Source organism: Setaria viridis, chromosome 3 (assembly GCF_005286985.2).
Source record: "Setaria viridis chromosome 3, Setaria_viridis_v4.0, whole genome shotgun sequence".
Classification (NCBI taxonomy): domain Eukaryota; kingdom Viridiplantae; phylum Streptophyta; class Magnoliopsida; order Poales; family Poaceae; genus Setaria; species Setaria viridis.
Window position 1 is genome coordinate 49,734,694 of NC_048265.2, and position 12,669 is coordinate 49,747,362.

The 12,669-nt window shown below is 45.0% G+C and overlaps 1 protein-coding gene across 1 annotated transcript; it reads right to left on the reverse strand.

The window, feature by feature from the left end:
* Positions 1 to 1,412: 1,412 nt before the first annotated feature.
* On the reverse strand, positions 1,413 to 4,277 carry LOC117850904 (MEIOTIC F-BOX protein MOF). Its single transcript, XM_034732789.2, has 5 exons — positions 3,693 to 4,277; positions 3,367 to 3,534; positions 3,201 to 3,266; positions 1,873 to 2,548; positions 1,413 to 1,784 (listed from the first exon to the last, which is right to left on the reverse strand). The coding sequence occupies exons 1-4, from the start codon at positions 3,864 to 3,866 to the stop codon at positions 2,339 to 2,341; spliced, it is 618 nt and encodes a 205-aa protein (XP_034588680.1). The 5' UTR covers positions 3,867 to 4,277; the 3' UTR covers positions 1,413 to 1,784; positions 1,873 to 2,338.
* Between the last annotated feature and the right edge of the window lie 8,392 nt (positions 4,278 to 12,669).

The window sequence follows — 12,669 nt, forward strand, 5'->3', positions numbered from 1 at the left end:
CTATGCACATGTTAAGATTAAATTCATGGGTCCCAATTAAGGTTCGCCTAGATTGAAACTACCTTTGCCTTGACCAACCAGGTTTACCTTTTATCTTGGGTAGCTCATGCTTAGTGCTTACTTGGTATATGGTGGTTTAACTAAACTCAATGTTTAATATTGCTTTACTTCTGTTATACCTTTTATTAATACAAGATCACTATTGTTTAATCGGAACATGGAGAACCACCCAGGAAAACAGTGCTACCACAAGACTAAATGGCTCTGGTCTTGGCTGAATAATTAGAAACTCTAGTTTGGGGTAATCTTACCGAAAGGGCAAGAGGGGAGGCGTTGATGGGATATAGCACTCGCTCTCGGGGGAAGTGGGCTTGGCTAAGACACTATACCCACTAGGGGACTGCTATGTTCTACTTCGACCTGAAACCTTAGCGGGTTACCACATTGCTAGCGAATCTTTGTAAAGGCCTCGTAGCGTCCCTATGCAATCACACCTCGGAAGTGTGGTACGGTGCCTTGCAAACACCGCATGGTTAGGTCCAAAGTTCTTTTGAACTTTTACGCGACTTGTGGGTAAAGATGTGCCACCTCTGCAGAGTGTAAAACTGATCGATCAGCCGTGCTCACGGTTAAGAGCGGCCTGGACCCTCACATGATAATATTATCGGAAGATGGATTTAAATTGTTGTCATTTCATGCATATGTTGTTTACTTTATTTATGCTCATGTTTAATTTCGGATGGTATAAACTTATACTTAGTTAATTGCTAAATAAAACTTGACCAACTGAATTAAAAGCTGATGCCAATTAAGCCTTAGCCATACCTTGATTTGCCTTACACTACACTATTCCCCACGACTTGTTGAGTACCAACCATAAGTGTACTCACCCTTGCAAAACCGCTGTTCAGACCAAGCTAATTTGGAGGAGTATCTGCACGACTTTGAGGAGTTCTAGGCGTACGGTTCATCAGTCAGCTGCCTATGGTGTCGTCGTCGTCTTTGGAGTTCCGCTGCGTAATAATTTAGGTTTATATTTTATTGAGACTTTCGATCATGTAATAATGTTTAATACTCCCTTTATTCGCTTTAGCACTGTCTCTGTTATTCACTATTGTCGTACATGTGTGTAACTTAATCCTGGCGCACATGTATTTAATACACTCGATTTTTTCCTTAAAATCAGGTGTGATAGAAATTGCCTTCGTTTCGGTCTTGGTCTCATTTGCATTTGTTTCCCCTTTACCTTTGCAACACGATATCATGGAGGGCCATGGAGTATCTTCGGTTGGTGGTGACTATAGTTCGTTCCATTTCTTTACTGCTCCTCTCCTCTGGTTGAAAATATTCTGATCTCGCTACAATAATTGACTCTTGAGGTTAAGACATAGTAACATTCTTGACAAAGATGGTTAAAAGAAGAACAATTTCTAAAACAGTGCCGTACAACAACACAACAGATGTTGGTATACATAAGTTGATTTTCTATACAGTTTATAACAATAATCAGTCAATCACTCTCTCCACACTGTCTCTGAGATGCAGGCATTGCCACACTAACTAATCCGCGCGTATCAGAGGGCACAATTGGGTATTGACAACACCAGGAGTGGTTAAAGGCACCAAAGTCAACTTGCTGCTGGATCTTCGTCTGCCGTACCTTCCACATGAGCTGGGTGAGATGAACATGTAAAACTTATCTGCAATTGCAAATTGAATGCTCCTGGATCTTCGTCTGCCGTACCTTCCACATGAGCTGGGTGGGATGAAAATGTAAAACTTATCTACAATCGCAAATTGAATAATGGCCGTTAGCATCCCAACAACAAACTTGCAAACTTTTTCGAAATCGAGCTCCATGATACTGCTTACCATGGTATATTGGTTTTCTCCAATGCTTCATCATTCAGAGTCCATCTTGTGCCCCCCATATGCATAGACCTCGTGAATGAAGGGGAAAAGGCAACGGAATTGTTAGGTCACGATGAATCACTTTGAGCGGCATCAAGACCCAGCAGCATCGGGCTATATATATCAATGCATGCCTTTTTCTTTGTAAGCATGCAATTGTTAGCGGAAGGTCATGAAAAAACTATTACTGTAAATCATCATCCATTTATCATGACTTCCTTTTATTTAGCACTTCATGCATTGATGGTCTTGGTCTCCACACACGCTCCATGGCAAACGCAAAAAGGGATTAAGTCATCCAGATAAAGGCTGAGAGGATAGACTTGTTGACCATATGTTTTACAACAGGTAGTACGTCTGAAAGCTAAGATAGTCTACTGCCTAGCAAGTTCGACGCAAACCTCAGCCTCATAGGTTCTTCATTTCTTCAGACTTTGGTGAGCGTTGTATTATTTTTTGTTGCAGAGCCTGAGATGTCCAGCAAAAAACTGACCAGCTCCTGGATTTTGACACCCTTCTCGTGTATGATTTCAGTATATTTCAGCTTCCGGCATTGGAACCGCACAAGGTTCCCAAACTGAGGATATGTCTTCTTCAGCTTGGCCTTTCCTTTCCGACACATGGAAACTTTTGGGAGCTGTCTCCACCAAACAAAGGACTCGTAAGTTACAAGCCAAAATTTCTAAAATTATGGATTTTCTCCTAATTTTGCTTTTAAAAATTTTAAAACCCAATGGACATTTCTTCCAGAACTTCTCAAGTATGCAAATAGTCAACCCAAAAACATAATTCAACTTCTGCGACAGCAATTCTTTCACTTCTGTGGTAATGTAACTGGTCTGTTCTCACAGACTTCTCTAATCCTGGATCAGAGGTGTTGTATGCAACTCAACAGTACAACAAGAAACATATGAACATATAGAGTAACCACAAAATTCAGGACAAAAGATCATCATTAACATGACGGGTGTTCTAACTGGGTGCAGATATTTGAAAGAAGAAAGCTCGAGCAATGCTGCTTCATCAGAGGAGAAAATTAAATCAGAGTTTAGAGCTGTATACTGTTGATATCAGCAACAGGCCCTAGTAAGGAAGTTTGTATTGCAAAAATGCTGGGCTGGTGGTGAGAATTAAACAACAAGCAACATAGGGGTGAACCAACTAAGCACCATACATCCATACTAGAGATCAGTATTAATACAGCCTAATAGCAAAAGATCCGATGATGAACTTAACGAGTGTGGAGTTGAAAGGTCTGACTATATCTCCGTAAAGAAAGAAGGGTGTACCGTTTTAAGCTCGGACTGGTCACTCGTTTGCCCCATCCTCGGATCCTTTGCAGCACCTTCAGAGTACTTTCAAGTTTCAATAGCAAAAAATCATGTGAGACATGTATGCAGGTCAACACGTGTCACGTAGTCAGAGTAGATAAAGAAAAATGTTAAGTACCCGTACCCAGAAATCCTGCAAAATAAGCTCCTCCAGATTTGGGGACTTGTGCAGAAATCTCCCAAGAGCCTTCAATTTATCAGCATCCCGTTCGCTGAAGAAACAGTAGCTGAGAGACAAGGTTCTCAGGTTGTCGAACATTGGGAACTTATCTAACTCGTTGTCTAAGAAGGCCTGAAACAGAGAAGCAGAAACAGACTTGAGTCAATAACGAAACTGATCTAGTTCAGTAGGTCTTGCACAGAGTTCTGACGGTGGTGGTGAAATCTTCAAATGAGCTTTACTAGTTATGCATGGAACAGAGACGGCTGTAGCATGGAAGAAAGGCATACCATTGCTTGAAAGAATTGCAACTCCAAACTTGTCACACTGAATAGACTGCCAAGAAGAATGGCTTCAGTTCTTGGAGATAACTGTTCAGGCATTACAGAAATTGATGCCTTGACAAGGGAATTTCCTGCCTCTAACGACAGACCATTGTTGTAGCAACTAGAGTCCAGGAACATGGAAGCTAGACAAGGAGCCCTGACGACCAATGTATCTGCAACCCGACTTGTACAAGCACGAACTACCAAGTTCCTGAGCGTGTCGGATTGAATGACAGCAAAGTTGTTGGCACAGTTGTGGAGGAGCAAATCTTCCAGGACTGGGCATCCAGAACTGAGCCGCTCCGAGAAGCAAGGGTCCAAAGACACCCACAAGCTCCAAGCTTTTGAGGCGATGAAAGCCGGAGCCAAGGCGGGGGATCTGGAAGTGGTACCTGAAGATGTCGCGGTAAACACGAATCTGGAACACAGGAGGCTGGCACTTGATGCCACGGCGGACCCATCTCTCGGTGTCGCGACACAGATCGGGAAACTCAGTAGCCCAAAACAAGTCGAGCCGGAAAGCGTCCAGGCAGCGGGCGTTGTTGAGCATCAGCAAGTTGTTGGTGAAATCCTGCAGCTTCCTCCACCAGTGGCCTCCTCTGAAATCGCTGGTGCTGAACGCCACAGATCCATCCACCTCTTAGACAGCACGGTGGTCTGCACCGCCTGCCGGGACGGGAGGAAGGAGAGGACGTGGCAGAGGAGCTCGTCCGACAGGGCGCTCAGCCGGTCCGGTGCCGAGCCGCGGGCCGTGCGGGCCTGCTTGGCGGCGGCCGCCTCCATCGCAAGAAAAGCCCCGTCCGGAACCCGACCACCGCCGCGGCCACCTCCGATCCGGTCGCCGGAGGAAGAGGCAAAACCCTCACATACGGAGGTCTCGTGCCTCCCGGCGGCGAGGAAGACGAGCGACAGCTGCTGAATCCGATGGCCCAGCAGCCAGCAGCAATCGCCTCTCACTCTTCTCACTCTCTCTCTCTCTCTCCCGTACGGATGGGCCAATGGGATCAGGCGGGATACGGCCCGTTGAAGCACCGGATGAATCGTTGGGCCTCCAATTGGCCCAGCAGACAACCCTAGTGGCCGATCTCCAACCGGTTAGGGTGATCATTCGGACGGGACTTTTCTATCCATCGCGGGACTCAACTACTCCCGCTAAATTCAATGTCCTAACGTCGCTAACACCCTTATAATTTAATAAACTACGATTTATGAATTATGACTTGCTTCCTTCCGTTTTGGCTTTTATAAGTACATATTTTTGATATATATATATATAGTATGTCTAGATACGTAGAAAATGATATGCATCTAGAAAAGGCAAATTGAATAGTAATTTAGGACAGAGGGAGTATTTTATAAGTTATGACTTATTTGCTTAGGATGTGTTTGGTTTTGGAACGATGTGGGTTGGGTTGGAGCCGACCTCCTTTTATGGGTTGGAGTCGACCCATCTCGTGTTTGGATGAGAGGGACGAAGAGGGATGGGTTGGGTCCAATTTTTTGTTTGATTGGAGGGATTGAGAAGGTTGGGATGGATGGCATTTTAACACCGTTAGCTATGGGTCCCACCTGTCAGCTACAGGCCCACATGTCATCCTCACCCACCTTATCTTCTTCCTCTGGCCACTCTCCCTCTCCCCCGAGCCACCGCTCCCTCTGCCCCCGCGCCGCCGCCCCTCTGCACGTGCGGCCGCCGCTCCTCCCTCCTCCGTGCCGCCGCTCTATCTCCCCGCGCCACCGCTCCTCCCTCTCCCCTTGCGCCGCTCCTCCCCTGCGCTGGCTGCCGCCCCTCTCCCGCGCTGCTCCCTCCCCACATCAGCCGCCGCTCCCCTCCCTGCGTCCTCCTCCGTTCCTACTCGGGCGAAGGGCGGTAGCGAGGATGGCAGGAGGAGGCGGGGCCGGTGGGAGGGTGGAGGGGCCGGGTTGAGGGCGTCGGGCAGGCGGCGGACAGGTGGCAGGGGCGTCAAGCAGGCGGCGGCGGCGATCGAGGCAGATGCGGGGGCAGGGAGGTGCGCGCACGGGAGAGCACAGCGCTCGTGCGGGTCGAGTGCGTCCGCTCGTTTTGGGCGGACGCATTCAACCCGCATCTACAGGGAATATTCCTTACGGGGGACGAATCCAACCCATTCCATTTCCAACCAAACGCGGGATGAGGGGGTCGAACCCATTCCAACCCACATCAACCCGGTAACCAAACACACCCTTATGCTTGCACTCGTGCCTGCATGTACTTATTTGCATAGCGCTAAAGGTTATAGCTGTCGCTATAGCTGTATTTAGCGGCTATAGGTTGAGGCTATCCGCACCCGGAGTCTGCAAAGATGCCTCAACTGGAAAGATAGAGCTGCATGCACTGCACCGCAGCACGCTATCCCCATCTCCACCGAAGCGTTCGCTACAGGAAACCTGGATACCCAACATTCGGCTCCGCTACGCTACGCTCTCTCTTCGCCTACCACGAGCCCCGCCCACCCCGCCGCGCCGCCCGCTCTCTCTGTCTCTCCCGGGCGTGATACAGGCGATGCGGCGGCAACATCCGTGTCCTCCAGCGCCTGTAAAAGCCCTTCTGACAAGTGGGCCAACCCCTTTACCGCGTCCTTTGCAGACCGCCGCGGTGCGGTCAGCCTCAGGAGCACTTCATTGTATTGCGACTTCTACACGAATAGGCTTTAGCTATTGGGGCGCTACACTTTAAAGAAAGATTATCTTGAAACCCGCCATAAATTTATTTTTAGTAAACCGTACCTTATTAATATTATTATTTCAGCTGTACACATTAGTCTTGTCCCAAGCAGCGTGGAGATTTAGCGAGCAGAGTAGACCGATCCGTTACTATGGACCCGTTTGGTTACTTTTGCTTATTTTTAGCACGTGTCATATCGAATGTTTAGATACTAATTAGGAGTATTAAACGTAGACTATTTACAAAACTCATTACATAAGTGGAGGCTAAACGGCGAGACGAATCTATTAAGCCTAATTAATCCATCATTAGCAAATATTTACTGTAGCAACACATTGTCAAATCATGGACTAATTAGGCTTAATAGATTCGTCTCGCCGTTTAGCCTCCACTTATGTAATAGATTTTGTAAATAGTCTACGTTTGATACTTCTAATGAGTATCTAAACACGGGTGCTAAAAATAAGCAAAGAAACCAAACCAGAGCTATGTCATCTTATATAGCTAGCCAACGAAGAGAATAGGGATATACCTACGCTCGCTACATGCCGAGAGCTACATTCGTACTCGTATCCACGTGGAGGCGTCCAGCACCTTGCATCAACATCATCGACCAATTCAATTCTGTGTAGCGGTATTATAGACGGGGACGGCCCAATGCATTTTCCCCCACTAAATAAACAATGAATTCGATCACCATTGCATGATGTTGTACCATAGGAGTACTCTAATACATCAAAGTACTCCGGTTCCGATCATGGATGGATCAAGAAACTCGTGCTAACGAGTAATTTAACATATATAGGAACTCGTGCCGGCGTCAACCTGTCCGATCAAGACGGGTGGGGCATTATACTGCATGCGCGCGTCATTGTGTATTGGTATAGTAATTAAGCTAGCAGATATAATCTGCAGGGCTCCTTGCAACGCGCAATAAATAAAGAGGATGGCGATTACTCCCTCCATCCTGCAAAGAGCGTCCCTTTAGATTTATCCTAAGTCAAACTATTTTAAGCTAGGTTGATCAAGTTTACAATGAAGATATCAGTATTTACACTCTTTGCAGGACCAGAAGTCAATGGTTAGATTCCTCCATAATGCCAATCCAGCAAAGCACCAATAACTTCTGGTCCCTCGTAGAGAAACATGCTCTACGACAAGCACAACACACGTTGCAATTTTATTACTTTATCATAGTAGATGAGCGGTAACTAGCTAGCTAACCACATTTAGTTGATATAAACCATGCCAGATACCATAGGGAAAGTGGCAGATCTAGGGGGCTACACAGCTCAGGGAGCCCACTCTTAAGCCTCTCCTACAAATTTTGACCATGGATAGAGGAGGAGAAGAAGATGCGGCACAAATATATCACTACAGCAGCTATGATCGTCCCTCGTAGGGAAACGTGTTCTACGACAAGCACAATGCACGTTGCAATTTTATTATTTTACTATTATTTTTACTCTAAGCCTCCCCTACAAATTTTCATCATGGATAAAGGAGAAGAAGAAAAGAGAGAAGGGGAAGAAGAGAAAGAGGAAGGAGAAATGGAGGAGGATTGGGTGAACGAGCCCCCTGGGCCCTGGCCCTAAGCTAGCAGACTGCGTCCGCTGGAGTTTTCACGGTGCGTTCGTCTTCTCTTAGTTCGTTGAGCCTGACTGGAATTTCGGGCCGTTTTCTATCGGTACCGCCCATTTTCAGCTGTGCTTTCCATTCTAAAATTAAGGAGCTACGTACCACCAGCTGAAGAGCTAGCTATCTTGTAAATGTGATGAGATCGATCGACGAGATCACTGATGACTATACATACGTATGGATCTTTAGGTGAGCCGGCCCTTAGAAATCAAAATCTACCTAGCAACGGTCCACGTAACTGAACAGTCTTGACATTGCATCAATTTTCAGAACCAAGACTAAAATTGCTCATTCAAGATATGTTACTTACGCTGACCTGCCCTAGAAATCGGTGCATTTTCAGGACCGATCACCGACCGTCACTACGTTTGGATTGATTTATGCTGCCACATGGAATTTAACGTGCTAGCAGACGGGATTGCCACGTGCCAGCACAAAGGTTCCCTGGAAATACATAATTAGTATAGTAGCTAGCTAATAATCTAGAAACAATTTTTTTGGCACATAATTTTAGAAGCAGTTAAGAAAAATATAAAGATTTAGAGCCCACACTGTGATTGATTTTTTTGAAAGATGGTTTTATTGAGCCAATAAAGAAAGCTATTGTAATTAAGTACTTGTTTTGCTCCTTTTTTTCTATTTATGTACACCTGAAAAAAAAGAAAATAAGATTATCGTCGTCGAGCTAGCGCAAGATGCAAAATGACCAAAGACTGCTGTAATGGTACGAGGGTAGCGCTATATTCGCATTAGTTGATCGGCGCAGTCAGATCACGACGAGAGGATGAGGGGGCACGTGTGCTAGTCCCTCCATTTTAAATTGCAGGTCGTTTTGATTTTTCTACGTTTATGGCTAGGTACTTTGGATATAAGCTAGCATTTTTTTTTACATTGAGCTTTGGGTCATTATATTTCCTCTTAGAAACCTGAATCGCTGGCGTTAGAAACCTGCATCCCTAGAGGTATTCCGGAAGCCGTTCTTGCGTCTACGGTTTACTCGCTTGCGCAACTCTGGCTGCCTTGTCTACTACACGAATTGGGTGAGGTGTGCCTGTGAAGCGTACCTACAGAAGTGTAAACTGCCGTTAGCTACCATCCATGTTAGAAACTTTGTAAACATTGTTGAACTCCATGCTACTTACTGTTGTATCTTGGTCTCCTCCAGTGCTTCAGAGTTCAAATTAAATCGATCGAGTTCATCACATCATGCTGTGCACCGTAGACCTCGTGAAGGTGTGTAAAAGGACAAGGTTATTAGCGGTAGCTCATGGAGCACTATATGAGTGACATCCAATCCAAGAGCACTATATGAGTGACATCCAATCCAAGAGAGAGAGAAAGAGAGATGCATGAATGGAGCTCGAGCTTTGTCCCAGGCACAAGCACTCGAGGCGTCAAGGGAGTAGAGAATGGATTGTGACTTGGTGCCAGCTGATGCCCACGCGTCGCCGCTGTCCAGAAGCGGTCGGCATGCAGGTAAGCACCATAAAACAGAGAGCAGTGAGAGAGTCCAAAGGGAGAGAATAGAGCTCGGTCACCAGTAGTCTGGAAATTTCAGATCGACCAATCCTTTCCCACAACTAATTTAATTATTAGATAGTCACTATTTCTTCTCAAATGTTGTCAGTATATAGACAAGCATGTATTCATCTAGAGAAATGCACTTCAGTTGTCTTGGTAGAATATTTTCATTGAACTACAAACTAGGTTATGAAGACTGTTATGTACACTCAAAACAGTGCAGTCACTTAGGTATTTTTGGAGAAAGAATAAAAATATAAAATGAAATTTTTGGGTTAAAAATTGGTACATGTGTTCAACTCAACATTGTATACATGTTTTGTCAGGGTTGATTTGTAGGTGGGGGAGATCGTAAGATCAAGACCTCGAATGGTAGCACAGGGACGCAAGGTTTAGATAGGTTCGGACCTCCGGAGAGTAATACCCTACGTTATGTGTTTTGGTGGATTGTATTGCTGATTGCAGGTGCGAATAGTTAACGTGCGGTGGGGTGAATTGAGGTACCCTTGGGGGGCATCCCTGACTGCCTTATATAGGCTGACGACCTAAGGTTACAATCGGATAGGATCTAATCCTAGTCGGTTGTTACACGGAAAGCAATCTGAGTCAGACTACAACAAGTATCCCGCGGTATTCGGGCAGAATCCGTTCGCCCGGTCTCCGGACTTGTGCTCCACGCGTCTTCATGCCTTAGCCCGCATGGCATAGTAGGGCGGGCCCACTTGTCAGGGCTGATCAGTATCTTGGTCGGTGGGGACCCGTGGGTACCCTTATCCCTCACGTTTAAATAACGGTATATATTTATCAGGATTCCGAGCCCAAATTTATTACCTGCAATTTCAAAAACAATATATTGCAATGTGACCACTTAAGCATATTAGGAGGTAGTTCTAAAATAATAAATGAGGTCCAAAATGGGTGTAACTTGGGTTGTGTAGTATTCAACACGGATATCTCTAAATGGTCAACTTTAAACTACACCTACTTGCTTGCAATACGGTCGCATATTATAAAGGATATAGGAAACTTTTAAACATGCATTCTTACATGTTTACATGTTGTACAACAAGGAAATATATTGGTGATTTAGCAGCTTCTTCCAGAACTTGTCACAATATGTGTTAATCATCTGATTTTTTGTCATGGTACCGTCTTTTTTTTTCCCATTAGCCTGCAGCGGGATTGATACCTTGTTTCTAACGTATCTTACCATAGGCACGTGCTAAATTTCTTGATCGGAAACATTACTATTCCGATCTTTTACGGAGAAAATATTATTGGATTATTGTCATGGTGCTAAGAGATTTGTAATTTGATAGGAATCGGTATTTCCAAAACATAAATCTATATCATTACCAATAACTAACTACCCATAAAAACTCCACTGGGCCAACGCAAGCTGGCGCGGCAACGGGCACTAGCTCCGGGCAGGCTCTTGAGCCTAACATCCATGTTAGAAACTTGCCGGACTCTTTCCAATTTGAGGTCCATGTTATCTTGGTCTCCTCCAATGCAATGCTTCAGATGGAGTTCCTCTTTGCCGTAGACCTGCTCAAGGTGCGGGTAAAAAAAGATTAGCTAGGTTAGCGCTAGCCGCATCCAATATAATGCAAGGAGCACTGCTAGCTGGACTATACATTTATGCATTACAGCCGAGTGTAAGCATGCATGCAGTTATTGATAGAATGCAAGAAACCATTTGTGAATAAATCGTTCATTCGTCATGCGAGTGCATGGTGAATCGGTGCTGTGCTCCCTGCTGGTCTCAGAGTAGTCTTACGTGTCACCACCAGCTGAAGAAAAGAGAGAGAGAACGGGATGAATCGTACTTGTTTGAGTTGGGCAGGCCTGGGAAGATTTGGGCACGAAACAAACAGAAATTAAAGCACACTAGGATTGGGCCATGGAGCAGCAGCGAGCCGCTGGAGCTGATTACATGCATTGTACTGCTACTTTCAATATGTATTTGCCTACTTGTGTATACATGCTCCTGCAGTGCCGTTATTCCCGTCGCTACTTTCTTTGAACGACATGATCTGTGTGTTTCTGTAGTAGTGTGAACGCTGGGACATTCTCTTTTGACATTCTCGCTACTACATCTGTATGTTAGTATACGTGTATAAACCGAGAGAGAGAGAGAGATCCACTAGATATGTTGCTCCATCGCTCTCAGCAGGCTCCTTTACTTTTGTCCCTGCTGAGAGCTTAGTCAACAAACAAAAGAAGTGGAAAAAAGATATTTCCACTGTATATCCTCCATGGATGATCAGCTAGCTGTACATGTGCCCGAAAAGGAAAAACAAAACAAAGAAAAATGCACTATACTACTGCCTTTGTGCCTTTTAGTTAGTTGGGGTTGGCCTCCAGAGTGCTGGCTGTGGACTGGATAGGTACTTGGAGTGCAGGCGTGCAGCAGCAGCAGCACACCGCATCGCTCTCCCATCCGTCTCTTCACGATAATATTGGGGTGTTTGGATCGCGGAGCTAAAGTTTAGTCCGCGTCACATCAAATATTCGGAGGCTAATTAAAAGGACTAAATATGAGTTAATTATAAAACTAATTACACAGATGGAGGCTAACGACCAGACGAATCTATTAAGCCTAATTAATCTATCATTAGCAAATGGTTACTGTAGCAGCACATTGTCAAATCATGGATTAATTAGGCTTAATAGATTCATCTCGCAAATTAACCTCCATCTGTGCAATAGGTTTTGTAAATAGTCTATGTTTAATACTTCTGATTAGTATCTAAATGTTTGATGTGACAGGGCTAAAGTTATCCTGTTGTGCACGCATGCTTCTGCTCTTTCAGGATCGGAGGATGCTATGCTCTGTCTCGCAGTGCAGCGGGCAGATGCAAACACTCGCTCCTTCCGGCAAGCAATGCAAATCAGCCAAATTTAATTAATTTGTTTTTTTTTTTGCTGATTACATCATGTCTCCAAATCAATTAACTAGAGCTGCTAGCTTGTGGGGTCTATGTAGATGATCAACTAATACAATGTTTAAATTCTAGAAAGTAAGGACTTGAGCTATTCTTCATTCTTTGAACAAAACCAATTTAATTAAGTTTCCTAGAAGCTAAATGCCAACGA